This window comes from Nannobrachium achirus (genome assembly GCF_963921795.1).
Source record: "Nannobrachium achirus genome assembly, chromosome: 15".
NCBI lineage: Eukaryota > Metazoa > Chordata > Actinopteri > Myctophiformes > Myctophidae > Nannobrachium > Nannobrachium achirus.
In genome coordinates, this window is record NC_137822.1 from 18531512 (window position 1) to 18557081 (window position 25570).

The window sequence follows — 25570 nt, forward strand, 5'->3', positions numbered from 1 at the left end:
TTCAAATGCTTCACTGAAGTAATTAGTTAATTATTGTCAGTATTGAGACATCTGGTTTTAAATGGCCGAGTTGAAGTCTCTCTGCAGTCTGAACATACAAAGGGACACAATACAGTTTATCATTTATACTGTATACTGTATCGGGTGGTTACCCTAAGCAACTTCTGGCAAGATGACACATGCTAACGCACTGGACCCACCAAAAAAGCACACACACACACACACACACACACACACACACACACGCTTTAATGCATGCGCAGCTTTATGCGTGACTGTTCTCACCGCCGCCAGGTGTGATCAGTCTATAATGTATTTCTATGAGAATGTGCCTGGACAACAAGCAGTTTTTTTTAACTGCCTAGAACGCTTGGACAAGCTTATTTTGTCTGCCTTTATTGATAGAACATAGTAGATAGACAGGAAATGGGGAAAGAGAGACGGGGAGTGACTCGCAGCAAAGGTCGTCGGGACCGGGATTCATTGTAGCCTAGGTACCTGGACAAGCTTTTTTTCTCGCCCAGAGCGGAAAAAACCCTTCGCGCCCCACGAGCGGAGCATCTATGTGCTTGCAAGTGAGAACGGCTGCATTTATTAACATGAAGCAGAAGAAAAGCAGCGTCCGTGTGCTTATGCTTGCGGGCCTGGTGGGTTTCGTGCGGAACACAGAAGGCTAGACTCAGGATTTCAGGTGAGTAAACAGATAGAGCACTAGAAAGTGTTGTCACACTATGACAAACAACCATGGACAATCACCTGTTGCAACAGTGAAGTGTCACATATTTGGACACACTACCCAGCTCAAAGCCCAATGCCCCAAGCCCCAGACCCAAGCTCACAACACTTCGAGCGGCGACGTGCTGTGAGCTTGTAGATCTGCTATTTTCATTGTGTGACACACACCGGCACATGACTAAGTATAAATCACCCTGTATCCTCCTCCTCTTCCTCATCGTGTTCTTCATCTCGCTCTCCATCCTCACACAGGCTGGCCTCCTCAACGGAGGTCTCCAGGTTAGGGTTGTAGCTTGTCCCAGTCCGCACCTCACTGTACTCATAGATGGTGGGCAGGCTGCTACGCAAGCCAAACCGACGTCGCAAAGCCACCAGCAACGGCTGCGGTACAGTAAATATATCGACGTTGTTGCCCAGGTCCACCCAGGCCAGGCTCGGAAACTTCTTGTGATCCTTCACAATGTCGGACAGGTCCTTCAGGATAGCCACTGTCAGACGGTTCCCATTCACTGCTAATCTCGTCAGCTTGGGCAGACAGCTGAGGATGGGCAGCAACAGGCGCAGGCCCTCGTCCTGCAGCTCAGTGAAGCTCAAGTCCACGGCGGACACGGCGTCACTGCTGCCCTGGATGTAGTACACCACATGGTGGAGGTCTCGGCCACACAGGGGCATGCCTGATAGGTTGACCACATCACCGGACAGCTTTTTCTTCAGAGTGGCTTTTAGGCTGTTGGGGAGACCAGAAAGAAAGACAGGTGTTTGTCGCCTTCTCTAAACAACATAGCTATTGTAGTTAAAGGAGCTATAGTCAACTTTTTCATTGTAGGGCCGACACTTTGTTTACATCCTAGTCTATAGACTAGAATGTAAACAAAGTGTCGGCCTGACAATGGCCAAAATGAGAATTTTATCATTATTTTACGCTTTTTGTGGTAATTTTTTAATAGAAACACATATATGAAGCTTATTTTTTTATAAAATATCTTCGAAACATTATTTTTATTTTAGCATCCGTTTTTCAAGAAAAAGTTGACTATAGCTCCTTTAATGAATACATGAAATAAAGGCTGGCCTAAGTGTATTGGTCCACCTGACCTAATGATGTGGCTGTGTTTATTGATCTGTGGGGTCCTATTAAGACAGACTATTGATGTTACTTAGTATCATGTATCACCCCACCTGTAATGATAGAAAACATAGAACACAAAATAGAGTGTACTACATTCTACTGGTCAGTGGTTGAATATACACAGCGTAACAGTCACAAAATGTGTACTGGTCTCATACTCTGAAGCACCAAATTCTGTAGCTTAGGCCACATTTCTGCAACAACACTCCACTGCAGCTGATTTGGGGTGTCAACATGAACATAAAACATAAAAGTCATGTCACTTGGCCACATGAACTCCATGCTGGCCACATGAACTTCCATGTGGCCAGCCTGTGACGTCCGTCATCTATTCTATGAGATCAGTTATTTATGACATATCTATGACGAATAATTATGTGTGCCTGCAGAGCGCGCAAGTACTGCGTTCGGCTGCGTACTGTATGTATGTACGGTATGTAGGTAGGTAGGTAGGTAGGCAGGTAGGCAGGTAGGTAGGTAGGTAGGTAGGTAGGTAGGTACTGTAGGTAGGTAGGTAAGTAGGTAGGTAGGTACTGTAGGTAGGTAGGTAAGTAGGTAGGTAGGTAGGTAGCTGTGTGTGTTTGAGCCCGGCTGTTAATGATGGCAACGTCATTATTAACAGCCAATGAGGGACCAGCATTCCTGGTGATGCCAGTGGTGATGTCAGCGGAGTTTGTTCTATAAGAGCATTCCTGGTAATGTCATCATTAACAGCCAATGAGGCCAGCAGAGCGCACCTCATGGCGTGCTCTGCTGGCGCACAAGTAGGCCATACATGGCCTACTTGTGCACAAGGTGCAAGTTCTAGTTCCATATTTGGGCAAGGTTTCAGCCTCATTGACACCACTGACAATGCGAGATTAGCTTCAGACAGACAGACAGACAGACAGACAGACAGACAGACAGACAGACAGACAGACAGACAGACAAACAGACAGAGACTTATAGACGGATAGTAAGAAAACTTTAAAGCAAAGTACTTCAAAATAATAGGGAAATTGCAAGTGTGGTTACCTATTTATAGTTTGGATAGTCAAAATGTCATGTGACGCTTGACCAATGCTCTGGGGTTAAGGAGTAACATTTAGCCAATGAGGAAGCAGCCAAAACGGCTTTTAGCCAATGAGGAAGCTGCGTAAAGGTGACCTCATGAGAATGCTGGTTCCTCATTGGCAAAATGTTACTCCGTAAACTTGGCGCGAGACAATTGAAAGGTGCAATTCTGGAAAATTGCAAGTGTGGTTGCCTATATATTGTGATGTCACTTGAAGATTGACCAAGCCTGTCTGAAAAGGCACAGAAAATGTCTGTTGAACTCAACGGACCTTTGGGGTTTTGGGGTTACAGAAAAGGTTACAGAAAAAAGGTTACTCTAGATGAATTAAAGCTGGACAAGAACAATAGTCTGGTTATTTGTATAGTACTTTTTAAGAACAGTCACAAAGTTCTTGAGACTACGCACAAGCAAGTGATTTTGAAATAAATGTGTATAGATCATTAGATCCCTCAGTACATTTGATACCATATGCAATAACAGAACTGAGCCATCTAAAGTCAACCGAGTTTTCATTAAACTGTTGCAGAAATAGAGGTTGACTTGAAATGTACTGTAGCAGCTATGTGATGGAGGAGTGCAAATCTCAAGACGTGGGACATGGATTAACCACATTAATCCTAGTATGTCATTATAGGTACAGTTTAAAAAGAAAAAAAAAACATAAAAAAGGACATTTGTAAATTGTCAATTTCATCATAAGAGTATAAAGGGCTTAACTGAAAGCCAGGCGACACGAGGTTAGGGCTTAACTAGTCAAGACCAAGACCACTTGCCTTTGGTATTATTGGACTTAACACCTAAAATATTCCACAGGTTGGCAGTCTGGCAAACCAATCATAATGAAATGTACAGGTGGAGAGTCTGAGACCTTTGTACAAAAACCTTTAACTATATGTTTGTTTACCTACAGCTTATCTTCTTTGCTTAAGCCAGATTTATACTTCCATTGTGCTGGTGTTGCACACTGCAATTGTCCGATCTACAAGTTCACAACGTGTCTCGATGTGCCATGTTGCGTGTGAGCTTGTAGATCTGCTTGCGGTTCACGTTTATAGATCACAGTTGTACAACGGTACACACATTAAGCATAAGTCTATAAATGGTTAGTCTCCCTGTTTCTCTCCCCCCTCCCCCTCTCTCTTCCCCTTTCCCTTCTAGTCTGTGTGGGAGCCTCATAAATCGGCAGGCTCATGGTCTTCACATCTGTCACCCTCTATGCTCTGAAGCATCCAGGAAAAGACCTGCAGCTAACTGGAGCAGAGATTTGCGAGGTTATTGATTCCTTGAGTAGGCTATAATTCAGCTGTGTCCCTCCTTTAGAGCCTCACACTTCTTCTCTTTCTTGGTCTCTTTTCCCCCTCCATTATTACATTTCTCTCACACACACTTTGCTCCCTTTCTTTGGTTTTTTGATTTCCATTTGAAACCCACATCTTAACAATTTGCACAGTAGATTGTGGTAAGATGCTTTGGTTCTATGGGCTTAAAATGCAGACTCTTTCAATGTGTGTACGGGCAATTTATTACAACTAGATGTTCAGCGCATTGCATTGTGATGCATTGTGAGCTTGTAGATCTGTAGATCTGAAATTTTTGCTATTTGTAAGGTTTTTGGAAGATATTTGGTCATTTTGCCTTTTATTCTATTTGAATGAACTAAAACATATTTTTTAAAGATTTCTTTGTCCCCCCCCCCCATTTCCCTCCGCTTTTCAATTTTTACCCACTTTGAAAACCAGTGGTGTAGGGAAAGGTCTACAGTATACTGTAATGAGACCTCGATCCATATTCACTGCCTGCCATTTTGGTGGACCAAATACCGCCCACAGGTCTCTAATCTGGGCACGGACCCAGGGGCAGAGCTACAGTAGCTGTTCTAATGTCACACTGTATGCTACAGTCCATTACCGTCAAATAATAACAACATAAACAAGAAAACATCCCCTCTGGTATGCCTGCCATGCTCGTAAGGCAGTGGTGCAAATCGTCTTGGCCCCGCTCTGACACAAAAGACTTGAAAGGATTCCATATTCTGCTGTCTTAATCATTTCAGAGCCTTCCCGTATCAAACGACACTGAAAAACAAGCAACTGAGCTCCTTTTACCAGGAGCAATTATTATACAACAACAGTGGTGGAAGACATAGATTTTTCAATACCAGTAGCAATACCTCAATTGAAAATACTCTGTTACAGAAACGTCAATCTGTTAAGTAATAGGCCTGTATTCAACATTTTACTTTAATAAAAGTAGAAAAGTATTGCCATCAAAATATACTTACAGTACCAAAGTAAAAGTACTATAATCTTTAAGAATTTGTCGAACCTTTTTGGAAATAGCCAATCCACAAGCTCTCAACCACGATGCTACGTATTGTAGATTGGCTATTTTTTGAGAAGAAGAAAATACAGCTTAAGCGGTTAATGTATGTTTTGTGTTAATAATATAAATCTGCAAAGTAAGTAACTAGTAAATAAAGCTGTCAAAGAATTGTAACAGAGTAAAAAGTTAAACATTTGCCTCTGAGTAGTGGAGTAGACGTAAAGTATCAGAAAATGGAAACACCCAAGTAAAGTAAAAGTACCTCAAAATGTTACTTAAGTACAGTACTTGAGAAAAATGTAAATGTCCAGTTATTTTCCACCATTACAACTGAGGTAAATCCATCTATTGACTACAACAGTAATGCACTGGTGCAGGAACGTAATGAGGACTGACTCCCCAGTGTCAACTGCTGGACCTGTTAATGTGGGGTTAGCATGGGCTGTCTAATTGCTTTTCATACCCTGCCTTTCCTAGGGGAAGTTATTAACTGCTACATATTGAATGATACCCTGGACTCTCACAGTTATAATATTGTCATGTAAATCCCTATGGTATGAAATTAGATTTTATTATTGGTGTGTGATGGTGAAATTCAATGTAATGCGAATGGACAAGGTTAAATGTCTGCTAGTTGTGTAGTTACGTGGCATAACTGATGGGATTTATTGCCTAATAAAAGAGACGAGTGCTGTTTCTTTGTTTTTGAAAAATACGTTGCAAAATATGGTGCACATTTAAATTGTGTAGATTTTATTTTTGATCAGGCTAATGAAGCTACAGCAATATCCATGTACCAATATATCTGTCAGAGATGTACAAGGCTCACACCTCAGTTGTTCAATGTAAACTCACTGACTTCAAAGAAAAAACATGAATATACTCACTTCTCCGCAATCTGGTTTTGAATACAACAACCATAACAACAATACATTTTATTTCTGCTCATAGCTATAGCATGGTTCTCAAACTTGTTGAGGACCCCCAGATTGATCTGTATTTGGCCACAGAACCCCATCTGAAAGGAGTTTTTGTCAGGACCCCCAAACAAAATGTATGTTGTTACATTTTATTTAATTTTATATTATTATTTGTATTATTATAAATTTTTAAGAAGAATTGAAAATAGTCAATATGTGTTCACAATGTGTCGTGTTGCGACCCGTTGTGAGCTTGCAGCTTATAGATCGGCTATTTTCAAATAGCCACTATATGGGTTAACAGATTTAACAGCGTCTATATATTAACACAATTGTCTGGGGACCCCCTAGAACACCCACAAGGACCACTGAGGGTCCCCCAGACCCCACTTTGAGAACCGCTGCCCAGTAGCAATCTCTCCGATCTGCTCATCAATCTCCTCTCCAATACAGTCCAGCACCCTACCTCAGCACTCTGCAGCTACAGTAGAGGCCCTATAATGTAGGGCAGGGTTCCCGATTAGTTTTCCCCAAGGGCCGAATTATGTCTAGGGTACCAAGCCGAGGGCCACAACACTGCAGGGGGCAACGGTGGCTTTCCCGCTACTCCAGTGACAGGTCAGATATCGTCGTTGTCGGTTGAAAATCTTGTATGTCCAAAATATTCATTTTGCATTTATCATTTTAAAAACGATTTAAACTAGTGAAAACAGCCGATCTACAAGCACACAACGCCTCGCAGTGCGAGGGTAGATCGGCTGTTTTCACTACTTTTGTGCGACGGCCTCGTATGATGAAGCAGGGCTATTCTTTGTGAAAGAACGTACACATTTTGAGATACGAGGTTTCCACCCAACAATGACGATATACTAGTGTTGTTGCTGCTCTTATACCACCATTATTACTGGGGTTGGTGGGGGCCAGACAGTAGCCCCCCGTGGGCCGCAAATGGCCCGCGGGCCGCCTATTGGGGAACCCTGATGTAGGGCCTGAGAAAGTGATGAGATGGTTGAGTTTGAGATTTTCTAAAACAGCATCGTCGTCTCGTCCACCCCTCCTATAATCGCTCGCAGTCTCTCTATTTGAGCGAGGTTTCGCGACCATGTCCCGCCCCCAAACACTTTCATTATTATTTATTTAGGCTACTTGATTGTTTCAGGCTACGTCGCAACGCAATGGCCGACGCACCATTATGAGGACAGTTCTTCGCGCAACATCGCCGTCTGAACATCCGCTCGTTGGCAGTGCGGATGAGCTGTAGCGGGGGTGAAAGTGGAAAAGCAAATGGCAGGAGAAAGTTGTGCTGAGTCCACCCACACAGAATACATGTTCCCCTTCATTTACCCTCATGAATCAGTAATACGCTGGAAAGCTGCAGGAGACACGCAAGTGTTAGCACAGATATTCTTTTTTTATGTCCATTTATTATGGGCATTAACCACTTTCACTTCCAAATTATTTTCAAAAATAGACGATGGGGCATTAATTTCCCCAAAAAATTAAAAGAACATGCAAAGTTAAAATATGGAGGTTTCTGCCTGACAGCAACAATATTATTTCTGGTTGAGGACTTCGCTCAAATGCTTCACTGAAGCGTCCTGTTGCTAAATGGGGCCTATTACGGTAGATTGTCCACCCATCTTCCATCATTATGCAGCAGCATGTTGTGCCTAAGGTTGGCAGTTTGAAACCTCACAACTCAGAAAGTGGAACAGGGATAAGTGTACGTTTCTGCAGTGATCAACACAGTAGCCATCTGTAAAGGACTGTGAGTTGTACCAGGCAGCTCTGTGTTTATGTGTGTGTTCTTAATGAACGCAATACATTTATGGGGTGCGGCGGTTAATCAAACGGTTGATCAATTTATACTATTAAAAATCTATTCTGATATAATAATAAAATGAGCTTGTAGACCAGTTATTTTCATATGGCATTGTTAACAAAGTATAATGTAGGGCTTAAGTGGTTAAGTGTGTCTGTGAGTTTTATAAATATTTCACCAATGCAGGATATTATCAAGATCCTGTGCTTACAACAAAGGTTAATATTTTAGATAGTCATTAGAGAACAGAAAAGATGAGTGTTAAAATGTTTTCATTTACTTATTTCTATCGTTTTAGTAATTTTAACTATTTTGATTTGCAGTGGCTAAATAATATGTATTTTTAGATACAATAAGCCCATTCCCAAGATGCACTGCAATCTTTCATGGGTATGTGACTTATGGGGGCTGGTGTAAATAGTAACAAAGAAATTGCCGGCTTATTCCGTCTAAAAAGACATATTTAGCCACTTGTACGCATGCCACCACCCACTGACATCAAACTACCAAAATCGCTAAAACAATAGAAAGCAGTAAATGAAAACATTTTAACACCTTTTCTTCTCTTTTCTCTAATTACAATCTAAAATATGTAAAAAAAAAAACTAAATTGTCCTTTAAATAATAACTATTATTAGATCCACTGGAACACACACAGGTTCCTGAAGAAAAAGAAAACAGTAAATGGAAATATAATGTTTTGTTGTCTGGCTGATCTACAAGCACACAACCTCTAGTTAGTAGATCCACTATTTTCACTAGTTTTGTGCGGCAGCCTTGTATGATGAAACAGGGCTTTACTTTACGAAGAAACATACACATTTGAAACTTGGAGATACAAGGTTTCTGACCGACAGTGTGTATGTAACGATACGTTTTCTGCCTGATTGCGATATGCAATATGTAAAAAGTCTCTCGGCTGGCTGGACAGGCCAATACAAATTCAAATATTCTCCAGCTGACTACACTAACAGCCGAGCATACATTGACTGATTCCAGCTGAATGATATAAAGGCACTTGAGACGCATTGGATGTGGAGGTCATTCCCCAGACTCAGGGGATTGGTCAGATCAATGTCTGCTTCATCAACGCTTTGGTCTTCACTTGTTTATTCATTGTATTGATCTGAGCTGTTCTGCCTCCAGGCATCTGTGCATGCGAGGTAGACTGATTTATCCTAGCAAAAGCCAATGTTGGACTACCCGTATTAAATTATCTTAGAAGAGAAAGCATGTAAAACTATGTGTTAATTTATTTATTTATTAAAATAAATATTCCCAATTAAACATCTCTGTTTGCCCAGAATGTGCCTATTAGACTCTTTTAAGATAAAGAAAGGTCACTAAGGTACCGTACATTACTTGTTTAATACTACTCACATCCTAGAAACAAGATATAAACTCACAGCAGCACATTCAGCTGGATTTAAATGTTGAGACAATACATAAAAAAAATCAACCAAGTCCCTGAATTCTCTGTGAATGAAGAAGCCATTGTTTATGACGTGACAGAACTAGTTTCTGCATTTAGAGAAAAGTGGTTCATGAATCCCAAAAGCACCGCAGCCAGATATACCATATACATATGGACCTTTTACTGTCAATAAATGTAGCCATATTGACTTGGTTGTGTGATGATATTTCCTTCACTTGTTATTTTCATGTCTTTATCTAACATTTAACATTTGTTTAACCAGGAAAGACAAATTAAGAACAGATTCTTATTTACGAACTAGTTCGGAAAGCCCGTCTGAACCGGACGTTCTTTCCAAAATTCCGACATCAGAAGCAGTGTTAATTTTTTCAGCAAATTTTGATTTAGTCTTAGTCTTAGTCTTTTGAACAACACACTGTTTAGTCTTAGTCCTCTCTTGTTCTTCTGAAATTGTTTTTGTCTAGTCTAGTCTTAGTCAACTAAATATCAAAACATTTTAGTCTTAGTCTTAGTCTTTTGGGATTAGTCTCAGACTTTTAGTCTTTGTCTTTTAGGATAGGTTTTTTAGCCTAATATAACCACATAATTATGAACAAGTCATTGTCTTCTACTGCCTGTTACTTGGTCAAAATAAACCATACATAAAATATGTATTTGCCTTTAATTTCATTGCAGTTACATGCCAGTGTAATTTTTTACAGCCATTAGTCTTAGACTTAGATTTAGTCTTAGTCTTAGTCTTTTGAATAAAACAAATAACAGTCTTAGTCTTAGTCTTTTGGGACTGTTTTAGTCTAGTCTAGTCTTATCGACAAAATATCAAAATCTTGTAGTCTTTTAGTCTTAGTCTTAGTCGACAAAATTAACACTGAAGGAGCATTGGCCTAGTCCGTGGTCCAAGAGTCCGGCAACCCCTCCCCCCCATGGACAAGGAACAGAACCTTAATTAGTGTAGTCGGTAACACTTGTTTATGTCAATTATGGCTGCTATCAAAAATATCTATTCAAAATTGTCCAGCTATTGTTGTTCAAACTGAAACATGCTTGTTGATGCACCAAAGCCGAAGTGTGCCTGGAAAGCAATCACAAGAACGTAATATAGATAGGGTCGGGGGGAAGGCACTGAAACAATGTAAACAGACAAAATCCCCAAAGCCCTCCCACTCTCTAACAGCAAACCTTGCCTGCCTTGATGATCCAGCACATTAGTGCTCATCAGTCCATTCTACAGGTGTGTGGGGTGGTGCTTTAATTAGCACAGTGAAGGGCAGTGGGGACTCTGGGGGTGTGAGGAGTGCAGCGAGCTGAATCGCTGCCAACAACCTTACCCAGTTAGTAGCTCTACCCCATCACACTGTTCTCCTGGGCTCTCCTGACACCAGTGCACCGCAGGGTTCCCAAAACACAGGCAGGAGTGACATTTTAGCTTGGTGCAGAACAACACCACATGCCAAAAAAAGGAACACACCATCACAACAACTATTGTGGAAAGAGGGGGATATGAACTGTACAGTGAACAATAACTTGTGTTAGAGCTCTAGCAGTGAGATAAGGTGTTCATTAACTACGTAAACCCTATTTTATACTTTGTCTATTTGAGACACGCGACATCCCCACAAGACGTGTGAGCTTGTAGATGTGATGTTTTGGGGAGAAATAAATGGATAAAAAAGAAATAGTGGAAAACATTTGACTTGTTATGTATTTATATATGTAATTATAATGAAATGTCCAAAATAGGGACACCAGCATCAAAGTGGTTAAAAATGAATACATTCTGTCTCTTAGTTCTAGTTCTCTCTTGCAGGCAGCACTCTAATATTCTCAGTGAAACCCCAAATAAACAAACTAATAAAATCTAATAAAACGTGACTTACAAGGAAGGAAGAAACGAAGCATAATATTTGTGCCAGTGAATATGAAATGTCTTGATAGACTATGACTCAAAATGCCAGTGTGTGTGTGTGTGTGTGTGTGTGTGTGTGTGCGTGCGTGCGTGCGTGCGTGCGTGCGTGCGTGTGTGCGTGTGCATCGATGTGCTCTATGGCTGCAGCTATATTTCAATGACCTGATTCGATGTGACAAACTGGATCCTTAGGAGAAAAGAATACTGCGACAGAATACACCGAAAACGGTTTGCGTTACATAACTGCGTACCATGGAGGAGTGCATCGCTGTCTGCTATGCTATGTCAAGGCACGGTTATGAAACCAACATTAAAATGCAGCTCCAAAAGGAGACAGTGGTGACTGAGTGATCTGTCTTAGCTATGAAGAATAGGGACACAGAACTACCTCCCACACCACCACCACCACCAGTGGTCTAAAGTAACTAAGTAGATTTACTTACGTACTTAAGTACATTTTTGAGGCATTTGTTCTTTACTTGAGTATTTCCAATTTCCAATACTTTTACTTCTACTCCACTACATCTCAGATCCAAATATTATACTTTTACTCCACTACATTTATTTGAAAACCTTAGATACTAGTTACTTTGCGGAAATAAATTATAATATTATATACATTAATCCACTTTAGCCCTATTTGAAAATAGCCGATGTACAAGCTCACACGTTGTGAGCTTGTAGATCTGCTATTTTCACATTTACTTTTGGTACTTAACTTTAAATTTATTTTGATGCAAATACTTTTTAACTTTTACTCAAGTACATTTTGAATTCCCTTTGAAATTACTTGTAGAGTATTGCAGTATTGATACTTTTACTTGAGTAAAAAATGCGAGTACTCCCCCCCACACGCGCACACAAAGGAGTGTGTCTGCCCTGCAGTTCTCTTTCCCAAATACAGCCACATCAGCTCTCAGATCTAATCCCCTACATGCCCTAAATAAAAAAGAGCAACAATGAAAGCAAATGAGGACTCAATCACAAGTCTTCAAATGAGGACTCAAACCAATTTATCTTTTATACCACAATGTGTTTCTCCATGAGAAGAAAGAGAAAAAAAGACTCACATGTAATTAAAAAATAAGAAGCAATAACACTTATGAATGGTGTGATTACCACAGTATTTTTGTTTGCCAACAAATGCAATCAGTTATGGTTCCCTGCCCTCAATTTCAGAGTGCTGGATGCTGCACAACTAACCCCCGCTCTGTACTCGAGGAAGGATGTGTTTCATTAATTATGGATACGGAGGCTTGCTGGCACCTTAAGTCTTTATTATAGGTAGAGGTCAGACAGGAAGGAGGGTGACTTTATTTACTGAAGTGCCCAGGAAATAAATGAACTACTTGATCTAAAGGTAGCAGTCGGACAGGATCGGAGATTGACTTTATTTACTGAGGTGCACAGGAAAAATTAACTACTTGTTCTGTTGGTGGAGCAAGTCACGATTACCTGTCAATCAGAAGACGGAAGGAGGAAAACAGACATTTCTTAACCGTTATCGTTACGGTCAGAAACCATGTAGATCCATATTTTGTATGTTTTTTTGTAAATTATTGCCCTTCTTCGTCATTATGATGAGACGCTTCACAATGTGTTGTGAGGTTGTAGATCAGATTTCTTTTTTGTTGCTTTTTTATCATTTAAAGTGGAAGTGAATGTAGGTTCAGTCTGTGTGGGGTTTATAAATATTTAACCAACAAAAAGCATTAATAAGAGCTTGTGGCTAAATAATAGTCTCGCGTAGAGAGATAACTATTCCACAATCTCCGAATGCTATAGTCTGGATCCGAGTCAGAAGCTGGCATTTTTGTTCACGAAAATATCTTAACATAAATTCTTTTAATTTCCAATTCTGCTAAGCAGCTAGCTATATATGCTTTGATGATTTTTATTTATATTAGGATAAATCTGTGCGACTGTAAAGGCGAAACGGAAATGGGAAGGAGGATTCACATCCGCTTTATATTTGACTAACGATCAGAACGTCTGTGCTCCAGACTGTATGACCGGAAGCATTTGAAAATTGTGGGAAGCAACAGTCTGGCCATGGAGACTAGCTAAATAACAACAATCAATCCATTGGGGGGAAAAAAATTAAGTAACGGTTTTGGACATGTAAGGTTTCCACCCGACAGCAACGTTGTGCTCCCTGATTGTTGTCTTTTGCCCTCGAAGGTTAGTCATGGGTCATGTGTGCTGAGTGAGTCAGAACGGCCTTCCTCAATAAATAACTGTTAGCATGCACACTTCAGGGCATAGCTTGGCACTAGAACTAGGCCATATACATTCAAATGGCAGATGAGGCATCAAGGCACGGCAAAGCACACAAATAGCAGATGTGTAAACATGCAGTAGCAAGAGGAATTAGCCAGTGTGTGTGTGTGTGTGTGTGTGTGTGTGTGTGTGTGTGTGTGTGTGTGTGTGTGTGTGTGTGTGTGTGTGTGTGTGTGTGTGTGTGTGTGTGTGTGTGTGTGTTTTGTGTTTGTTTGTGTTTGGTATGACATGATCAGAGTCTCATACCATTTGGCCTGACAGTATCAATACCTAAGGTGCGTAAGTTAATCGTCTGAGCTGGCAGCGTGAGGCCTGGGTCACATCCACACTATATTAATGCCGGCTATTATACTCACTACACAGCAAAATCCTGTCTGAAAGATCACAACGTGTTGCAACGAAATGCGTTGTGAGCTTGTAAATTGGCTATTTTCGTCAAAGAGATTTGGAGTAGAGGGACACCCCTTAGGGAGCCAATTACAGACCCCTGGGGGACCCCAGGTAATGAAGAATAGGGTTAAGTGTTTAACTCTGAGAGTGTAATAATGGCCCATGTTCATTTGATGTCAAAGTTGACCCAAATGAACCCTATAGTCATTAACTTTTACTGTGTCCGACTCCCCTGATAACTGAACATGATAAAGCAGTCTGTACGATCAAATAACATCACTTATCTCCCCTTTATCAAAGGGGATGCACTCATTTCTGATAAACTCTAGTACAGCGTCTTCTCAACCTGTGGGCCAGGGCCCTGCTGTATGCCGTGAGGATATTGCAAGTGGGCCCACAAATAATTGGCAAAACCTGAGGCCAATTCTACAAATGCCTTCTAAATCAGTAGTTCTCAAACTTTTTGTGTCAAGGGCCACCCAAAAATGATATATGTGGCCGCAGACCCCCCAATCCCCATCTGAAAATGTTTTGTGCCAGGGAATCCCAGAAGAGAAAATCACACCCGTGTGAACTGAGCGGTGGAGTCTGTGCGCGCGTGTGTGTGTGTGTGTGTGCGTGCGTGCGTGCGTGTGTGTGAGTGTGAGTGTGCCTTGCCTGTTCTGGCCTGGCCTGAACAACAGCGCCCCTCCCTTAACATGTGTGGTCAGAAAAGGTACTACACCACAGGCTTGAGGCTACATACAGACCCACCCACATACATACATACATACATACATACAAACAAACATACATACCTACACACACGGCCACGCTATGGAGACGGTGTGACCACCGCTCAAAAAAAAAATATATACAGTATATATATTATATTTTTTTTTCTTCAAAAATGTTCAAAAATAGCAGATGTACAAACTTGCAGCAAGGCACAAAGTGACGTCCTGTGTGCAGAGTTTTCAGGACAAAATGATTGACCGGTTCATTATAAAAATAACATGCTCTGGAAATGCACGCGGCCCATCTGACCACTTAACACAACCACTTTGAGATTTTCAATCCATGAAAGGTTGAAAACCATTGGTCTAGTTACTTGTACATTCTACAAAGACTCAAAACAAAGCAATAAATGAATAAATTCCCTTTACTAAATTAAACACAACTAGCCCTTACCCGTTCAAAGATATGAGCTCCGAAATGATGTGCAGTGTGTGGATTATGGGATGTGCACTGTGCACACAGTATATGAGGGATGGAAAGTAACTTTAACTGGTGCTTGCATGCTAATATGTAGGAGCATCAATGTAAGAAATACCCGTTCCATTTAACGGCTACAGAGATACTGTGTACCGATCTGCATGATTTTGGACAACATCTGTAACAGGGTCAGAACCACCCCCCCCCCCCCCCCGCCCGCCCGCCCGCCTGCCCGCCTGCACACACACACACTCCCCCCCCCCCCCGTGTGTGTGTGTGTGTGTGTGTGTGGTCACAAAAGGTACTGTAGGCTAAATAGATATAGATACACCATAAAAATGCAATTACACAGCATACGATTTGTGAAAGTGACAAACGGGCTTCACAGTTATGTCAGGTGTGTTCATATGCTGATGGTGATGCGATTTCAGATCAATTGCTCCAGCCACTGAGGAGAAACGCGGTTTCAGACAGACAGACACTCAGACAGACAGACAGACATTCGGAAAATTATATGTTAGATGTAGAAAACTGGAGCTGATAGGGGGCGCTGCAGAGTAATGTCCAGTCAATTCCAAAACCCGTACAGTAGGATGCTTGTAATAGCCTTGATGATTGCTGACATATATTTCATGTGTATAGTAGTCCTTCCTGCTCTGTGGCTTAATGTATAACTTAAAATGCTTTAAAAGTCCTTATCACACAGGTCTAGATAGATAGATAGATACCTTTATTATCCCAAGGGGGAAAATCAGTCACCCAGAGGCGGCACACTTAATACCTGAGCAATAGACACAAGTTCATTCCATAAATTACTGACAGAGGTCCCACTCCCACACCAAACCTAGTCTCGCGTAGCCAGGCTTACGCATCTGCGAAGAGAAAAGCCTGGTGACAATATGCGTCTCCTGCTCCGTCGGCTGCACTCGCAATACACAATATACAAACAAAAACATTGATTCAGGTGATGTTATACCTATTAACTCATTTAGTGCCCCTGAAATTAACGGATTATAAAGTCCACGATGCCACCTTCAGGCTGGCATCACCACCGTTATCTTATTTTAAAGGCCAGAAGTCCACAGCGCAATCACTTCCGGTCTGACGTCATCGGGTCCTGCGCCGGAACCGATCCTTGTCCACGTGGAGTTGTGTAATGGCGGACCGGGAGCTTTTATACATGTATAAAGGCATGTTTTCACTACAGTTCCGGAATTTTTCCTGCAAAATAATTAGCATAATGATTTTCAATTTGCCGGGAGTTTAGTTTTTTGGGTGTTTTCACATAAGCAAAAATGCTGGCATAGCCATAAAATTCCTCGTTTTCACTAAAGAAATTTCACGGTATGAAAGTCCGTGTTGCCAGACTTTGCGAGAGAACTAAGCAACCAGGTGTACGAAAATAATCCCCAAAAAGTGATATTATCTAGGCCACACGAGCACTTTAAAACTACACGCATCGTCACATCAGCTAATTGAAAATTACCGATCTACAAGCTCACAACAAATAAAACGAAACCAGCAACTATCATATACAAGCAACCTTACGGAAATGAAGCCAAGAGTCGCTTATAATGAGCAGACATGGCAACACTTGGACTGAAAGACCTGAAGAAAAAAAAAGAAAAAACACTCTCCCCAGTTCGTTGCGTTCACTGCAGTGGCATCGGTGCCTGTCCCGTCTCTTCTCTCTCTCACTCTGAAGTGAACGCTACAAATGGATTTACTAAAACAAAATATTCTTCATGCTCAGCAACAACAACACATAAGGTCCGTTCATAAAGGATCTCATCTAATGCAACGTGTTGCACCTGTGGGCTTTAGATTAGCTGTAGTCTGTGGACTCGCTCGCTGCTCAAAAGACCTTTAGGCTAATCATCACACGACAACGACGACGATAAACTAATGATGCACCTTTTGTTGAGAACAGCTTCTTTCTTTCGGAACCTCTCCAGTCCCTCCGCAGATAGCGGAGGAAGAGGAGCTGCCGTTATAAGAATTCATTGCACTTTTGCAGGCAGCCAGCCACCATGGTCACAATGCGACTCTACTCTTCTATAGCCTAAATAATTATATCCCTAATGCAAGGACTCTATAGCCTAAATAATTATATCCCTAATGCAAGGTGAAGCTGTATTATATTTCTACTGTATATCCCATTCACATTCAGATCGTTTTCAATCCCAAATACAATGCTTTAACTGTTATCATTGGCTCCTTACGCACCTGCTTGTCAAAAAACCGTCAAAAATAACGGTATGCGTTTTCACAGAAGGGAAATTTGTATTCTCACGGTACTTTCTGCAAAAAATACTAGGTATTTTGCCGTCAAATTTCGGCCTCCAAAACTCCCGGGACACAAAACAAGTGGCCGTTTTCACATGGCGTGAATTTCAAAATTGCCGTCATTTTTGACAAGACTTCCAGAAGTTTTGCTCAGTGAAAACGGGACTTAACATAAGCGAGCATCTGCCTCCATCCTAGCTTCTAAAGTGTAGTTTTGAGATAATGGACATTAAAGATGAGATCCCCCGTCCACCTCAATGTTATGGATGGGACTATTTTGTGCTCGTGGAGCCGTGATGATGCGAAATCAGCGACGGATTTCGTCTCCGGACCTCCGGCCATTCTTCTCGGTAATGTACCCGCCGTTACAGTAATATATTACTTTTCGCGAGATATCTCGGGAATGGCACTACAGATACTCGAGTACATTTCGCGAGATATCTCGGGAATGGCACTAAATCGGTTAAGAGCGAGTTAAGAGCTACAATCTATTTTAGTTTTTTTGCTGGGGAATGTAAAGCATGTAAGCATGACGTGAATTCCGTTAAACGCAGCACTTCCCTAGAAATCTTGGAACCAAGCGGAAGTCATATTGGGTTCTCACAGACATTCCTCATTTACCTGAACAACCGTCAGAAAAGAAAAGAGTTATATGCAACAAAACCAAAAATCATTTATAAATGGATACCAAAACATGTGATGTTGTAATTCTGGCAATGACTCACAAGTAATGGAATAATCTCTGCTACTGTATATGAATCCAATATTTTTAAAATGTGCTGGAGGGCCAATTTTAAAGCCATACTGTGTAAGATGCCCAACTAGTGGTCATTAGCCCTATAGCAAACCGCGGTCGCGTCCGCGTCTTTCGGACGTTTTTCGTACCTTCAGACCCCCGCGTCTGCCTCCACCTCGCTGAGATCTATCTTTTAAGGGGTCCCTTGTTCCTGTGCGTTCAGTAATTCCAGAGATACGGACTCCTTCACCCTGCCTGGTAGGCGAAATTACCTAGAGAAGGGATGGTACAAACGGGCGACAACAAATATGGCTGCCATAGCGACCCCACTTCAAGATGCGCTGTGATTGGCCGGCAGTTGTATAACCTTCGCTGTGATTGGCCGGTAGTGTGATGACGCAATTTTGGCGCGAGATCCGGTCCACGGCAAGGATCTCAGTTTACATACAGAGAAGGCTTTACAGGCTGAAATTCACGGCGCGGATCTTCTAAAACTTTTGTGATTTAATAGTTAGGAGAATTTTAAGATTTGTTTTATAAAAAAAGTTACATAGTACAACTTTAAGATAATAAAAATGTGGGTTTGATTAATCTGAAATTCAATACCAATTATAAAAACATTACAAACCTCTCAGGAGACTACGCAATTCTCTACTCAGAATTCTGAAAACATGCAGCTGCAGACCAAAATCAGATTGTGGTCATGATCTATTAACCACTTAAGCCCTATATTATACTAACGTTAATCTACAAGCTCACAACGCTTTGCATCATTCCATTTGGTCCTTTGGGTTCCATTTGAACTCTGACACAGCTCTAAACTAAGGAATATCTCCTCACAGTGCTTCCATAGAAAGTGCAGTATGGTGTAGTGTAGGCTCAGTAATGGTTTATGCATGCAAAGAATCATATATAATTGGTGAAAAATATTTATTACAAACTACTTCTGGAGAACTATACGTGTTCATGATATCGCATCACAAGGAATTAATATATCTCATAATATGATCACTTATGGCCTTTCATTTTTGAATATGGAGCGGCCGCATATACAATTCCGATTGTCTTTGAAGCGATGGAACAATAATGAGGAGAATACATGAGCTCTAATGAGCAGCCTTACAGTGAGTGGACCCTTAGTCCCCCTGTCTGTCTGTCTGTCTGTCTGTCTGTCTGTCTGTCTGTCTGTCTGTCTGTCTGTCTGTCCGTCTCCCCCCCCCCCCCCCCCTCTCGCTTTGACAGTGTTTTCCCAGAGCCTAAGCTCAATACTGCAGAACCACACAATGCTGTGGTGTGTCTGTGAGGCAACTGTTGAACAAAATGGACTCTTAAAAAAGGGAAACAAAAATCCCTAATCCCTTCATGGGCGAACAAGTGGAAGAAATCAATAGGAGAAAAGAGATGTTAAAATATGAGAAATCTAGGAGAGTAAAAAAAAAGATAAATAGAGAACGAGAGAGAGAGAGAGAGGGGGCGGGGGAGAGAGGGAGAGAATGAGAGTGAGAGAGACAGAGAGGGAGAGAAGGATCTAATCTGAAAGGAACAATGAGATTGTTTTGCATTTCCTTTCATGTACAGCACCCATCATTCTGCGCGCGCACACCGCACAGAGATAACCAAGCTTAAAGGAAACGCTGTTAATTGTTGCCCCACAGTGTTGTTTTTGACAGCAAATTTTGATTTAGTTTTAGTCATAGTCTTTTGAATAAAATGTAATTTAGTTTTAGTCATAATTTAGTCACTTGAAAAGTTTTAGTTTTTGTCTAATTTTAGTCAACTAAATATCATAAGATTTTAGGCGACTAAATCTGCAGTTGATTTAGTCAACTGAAATGTGTTTTGGCAGGCCTTGATGGCATCGTAATGACGATCTACAAGCTCACAACGCGTCGCGCTGCAACGCGTTGTGAGCTTGTAGATCTGCTTTCAGCACGCAACACCTGAGAGCAACCAACCATAAAATGACTCTCTTCTCCACTAGTCCCTCCCTAAAGTTTTAATCTAGTTTTTATTTTGTTGACGAAATTGCCAATATATTTAGTCTTAGTTTTAGTCATCACAGCTTATTTTTCGTCATTGTTTTAGTCAACGAAATCAACACTGTTGCCCCAATACAAAACTTGATCCATGGACATGGATTCCTTCACATTTTCAGTAAGCCTTCCATTCTATTTATGGCTCCGGCGTGGTGTGCCACCGCCTCGCCTGCCTGTGTAGTTTGGTGGAAGCTGTGTGAGAGACGCTTAGTGCTGAGCAGACTGCCTCCACTGAGCTTGCTAATGAACAGGAAGGGAAAGTCTGCCTTGTTACAGTTGAGTCTTATTTTGAGCCCTTAGTTGCAACAACGACTGTGGTGGCAAAAGTTAAACTGAGACAGTCAGAAAAGCTTTGAAACTAGGTTAATTGCTCTGGGAAAGGAAAATTACTAGTTTGTTAGGTTCATTTCCTCCAACTTCTGTATCAATTCAAGTGTTTAATTAGTGTTGGAATGCATTTCCTGTTATTAATTGCCACGTGTCATCTTGTGGAACCAATTAACAGTATAACAAGCAGGATTTGTCAGCTGCGGTTTGTACACAGTGTTAAAGTTGGCCTCTCCTCACCAGCTCAAAAACACCAATAGCCCACGCTTACTGCCCAAAGGTTATAATGGCCAGAAATGTCCTAAACAAAGTAAAATACATTTTAAAAAAAGTAAAAAAAAAAAGTAAAATGCAGGCAGAGAGAAGGGTTTCCGCTAATTCAGACACCCCACACACAATTCTAGACGGTCATACTGTAGGTGATGATTGACACTTCTTTTTCATTATTTTTATCAGGTCGTAGAATACGGCCTGTCAATATCTTCTCCAAACCCAAGGTTCCTCATTTGCACGTGCTGCCACTACAGCCAATTCACCCTTTGTCAGCCTTCTGGTTGGTCCCTGACTGACCAACCAGCAGGCTCTTTCTGCCTTGTCCCGCCCTGTTTCCGCCTTTTTTTATGTTGAATTTGCTAAAACATAATTTTTGGAAAAACATTTAAAAACATGCCCTGTCACTATACTGCCACTGAGAGGCTCATTTTTTTACTGAAACCAAGATTAAAATGAGAATTGAATACAGAGAATACAATTCGAAGCAACTGAAATACAATGGTAGTGGATGGAGAGAAAGGACTTTTGTCGGGTGGGACTTGACAAAGTGTGAATTAGTGGCACACCTCCAGGCTATGGGATGGATAATAGGGTGTGGAAGCCAGGGCTATGGGGTAATATCGAAAGCGACTCTCATTGGCGAGGAGTGTATCTATCACAGGTATGGGTAAAATGGTCAAGCCTCCAGTCACTGCTTCACCAACAGGCTCGCGATGTAGAGGGGAAGCGAAGGGAGAAATCTTTCACCAAGCCTCTGCAGACTGCATGCAGCAGGTCGCGCGTAAAAAGTTAATCGGATACTCAAGTGTAATTGCGATGGAATGTCGGCGATATGACTGAGTGTGTCAGACACACACACGGGAATGGACCCTTAAAGGAGTAGTTAACCCCCAAAATGTATTTTTTTCTATCGATTACTCACCCTATGGAGACTTGAATTCAATAATATATTTTTTAGTTCCTTATTTCCTAAGACAATAATTTGATTATTGGGGAGCGTGTCGCTGTTACTACATGTCATCTTTTCTACACCCGACTCTAACCCTCACCCTAACCCTAACCTCCATGGAGTGAGTCGCTAATCCTCCGGTTGAAATGATGGTCGTTTGAAAGAGCGCGATTTTCCCGATTATTGATCATTATACCCCCATTGATTCCGGATGGAGACACAAATGCATTTGTGTCTCCATCCAGAACCAATGGAGGTACAATCAAATTATAGTCTTAGGAATGCTACAAAAAGAAAAATATATAAGTCTCCATGGGGTGAGTAATCGATAGGGGGAAAAAAGTCATGGAGGAGAACTAAGACTCTCTGTAACTCAGACTCTCAGAGTTAAATAAACACTGGAGGATTTTACAGTGCTGAATGGAGTCCAAGAGATAACATTTTCATCAAATGGTTGTCCGTAACCTAAGGCACACCAAACTGGGGGTCCTTGACATTAAAAAGATTGAGAATCACTGGTCCAGTAGAGCACCTTCGAGAAACTAATGCTTAGTTCATATGACGGTTGTTGTGCACCGAATATAGCGGACGTACAACCTCAAAATGAGTTTAAAAACACTCATGAAGCACATCCATATTTTGCTTAGGGTTGGTACATTCACCGTACACCTATTTCTGGTGGTGTGGCTGGTGGTGGATTGTCCAAATGAGGGCTAATGCCGGGCAACAACAGATGGGCAGACAGACAGACTCACCAGGCCTGTGCTTTCCTCCTGGGCACGTTCTGTCTGGTCCACTTGGAGTGAGGGGTCAGGTGGTAAATCAGCTGTTTGCAGATCTTGTTCGCTGATTTCAGGGAGTCTGTCTCCTGCAACACACACACACACACACACACACACACACACACACACACACACACACACACACACACACACACACACACACACACACACACACACACAGTGAGTGAGTGCAGTGGGTGGTGACGTTGTAGAGTGCGTTCAGTGTGGCTTATTTACGAACGACCAGTTAAGGGGCAGCTGTGTGCTTTTTCACTCTGAACTCTGGAAAGGAAAACTTCCTGAAAAGCAGCATTTGCTAACGTAACATTGCTATTGAAAGATAATTTAATTCATAACTGCTGTTAGTTTACACGTTGATGCGGGTGAAACTATCAAGCCCAAACGACCAAATTCCAATTAAGCCGCAAATGCTGCATTTTGAGATCATTTCCTCCATTGTTCACAGCTGAGAAGTGACAAGCGCTCGAGACACCGCCATGAAAACCAACCAATCAAAACACCGCCTCTGACGCACCACACCGTCAAACCCCAACTTCTGAGTAGAGTCGGTCGGTGCGTGCACTCAGCACACTGGATTTCAGCCCAAGTGCACCGAATAAACGCAATCCTCCCCCCCAACTCCGTCACCTGCACTAAATCACCCACCTACGCCTAGACATTGCTGTCAGGCAGAAACCTTGTATTTCCAGAACCATTACTTTGCAGGAAATAAAAAAAAAAGAACCTGCAATCCAATTAATCTATTGTAGTTATTATTTACTCGCCCGATTCATCAAGCACTTAAGACCAAAAATACGATCATATTTTGTTCTTACCGGCATTTAGGATGATTCTCAAGTTGGGGGTCGAATTCATCATTGTATTTTGGTCTTGGATTTGTGCTGGAAATACGATGGAAAATACACCACCTCCGACCATGGTGTAAACCTTTGCCTATATTTAGGATGCTTTTTTCGGTCGGGAAATAAGCCATCAGCCCACGGTGTATATTTAGAATGCTTTTTTCTTCATGCAAAATCAATTTTAAATTATGCCAAACATCAAATAAAAATATGTATTAGTCCATTCTGCCCAACATGTGCCAACACATGTATTTAAAAAAATAAAATAATATGTCAATTGTCAAACAATTACATATTCAGTCGTGGATTAGCTGCCACTGAGTTTGTAACCAAATTGACCCGCCGATGGGGGACCACTCACGCACCGCATGATGACTGCCGGCACTCGTCCATTTGGTTTCATTTTAAAGAGTTAAGGATCTATAAAGGCCCAAGGGTCTGTTTGGCAAGAGACCACCAGAAAACCCCAGCACATCACTGTGGTCCCTGGACCACTGGTTGAGACCCACTGCACTACCTAGGCCTACTGTATTTGCTACTAGCCTATATTCTTACCTCTGATGAAGCAGCGTTTCACTTCGTGGATATTTCCACATAATTGTTTTGTGTATTATTCTGTGATGGATTGAACCTTGTAAACCACTGTATTCTATTACATTCTATACATTATAGAGCATTACGTTCAGCATCCATTTTGAAATCTGCGGGATCAGAACAGTTGTATTTCATATCCTATGTTGTCAATGTGTCGCCGACATTTCTTTCTTTCCTTTTTTTCCTCTGTTTTTTGACGAGACAAGTTGAAGTTTTTATATGCAGCAAGTCCAAGTTCAAGTTCCGTCTGCCGGCGAGAAGGTGGGGGGCGTCGCGACCCTCCACTGATTAGGCTTTAATTTATAATAGACTAGGCTACTGTAGGCCTATTGATCACATCAACACATAAAGCTACACACAAAAGCAAAATAAGTCTTACCTTCGGTCTGATAAGAATACATGTGGCTTTACGGGACAGTGTTGAAATATTAATCCAAAAAAAGAATTTCCCCTCAGTACATATAGGATAATAATCAATAAAGCTCGCAACCTGCTGGTCTGGTCCATATCAGAAAGCAGTGCGTGTCACAGCTCATACTGTATATTCCTTCAACATTATCTTTTTGGCAATGTTCAGTAGAAAAGGATTATAATATCCATCCCATGTTTATTATTTTGTGATTGAGGACTGATTGTAGCCTTGTAAATGTGCCGATCTATAGAGAAGAAAAAATAGGCAGCCTATTCTTTTTTTTCTCCCTCTCTCTTTTTTTCTTTTTGAAAAGACAATTAAGTTCAACAGCATAGCTAAGTTGTGATTCATTTCTAGTAGCCTATGGTGTGAATAGGTTCCCAGATCATAAAGTGCTTAGTCATGCTCTCTACCATATATGGTCCTGCCGTAAGTACTATGGAAGCTGCTCTCTCGTTTTTACCCTTGTTTTTGCACTTAAATTTACGTCCAAATTCATCATGACATACACCTGTGGATAAGCACAAAATGGGATATACACACTGCTTGATGAATTTGACTGACGTTTGGACTCACTGAAATTTAAGATGAAATTTAAGGAAAAAAAATACACCCTATTTACGACCAGATTGATGAATCGGGCCCCTTAGCTCTTTTTATGTCATATGTATACTATAAACCCCACAGGTGTAGACCTAACTTTCACATCTTTTATTTCTAAATCCTTAAACAATGGCAAAAATAGCACAGTGCAAATTCAATGTGTTGTGATGTGACGCATTGTGAGCTTGTAGATCAGCTATTTTTGATTGACTCTTGTACAATAAAGTAGGGCATCCATTTACGAGAAACATAAAAAGGTTTAAATATGGAGTATATTTCCAAACACTGAATCCAATCATAATGGCTGTTGATGAAGCATACATGATACATTAACCATATGTGATTGCATCATCTCTATTTCAGTGTATCACAAACACAAATCCAATGTGTAGACATGTCTTTCTGTAACCTACAAGCTGTAAGGCTGTAACTATAAACATCTTGCGGCTACCAAATATATAAACTAAAACATCAATACCCAACCTGTAAGATTAGATTGCAGTCACGAGAAGTAAGTTG

At 41.3% G+C, this 25570-nt stretch overlaps 1 protein-coding gene across 1 annotated transcript in view; it reads right to left on the reverse strand.

The window, feature by feature from the left end:
• Nucleotides 1-924: 924 nt before the first annotated feature.
• Nucleotides 925-25570, reverse strand: part of LOC308299665 (leucine-rich repeat-containing protein 75B-like) — a gene marked incomplete at both ends in the record, with an annotated part of 45820 nt that continues 21174 nt past the window's right edge. The window contains 2 exons of the mRNA XM_080743456.1: nt 925-1462; nt 22553-22665. Coding sequence (XP_080599582.1) covers nt 925-1462; nt 22553-22665 — 651 coding nt within the window. The remainder of the gene's footprint in view (nt 1463-22552; nt 22666-25570) is intronic.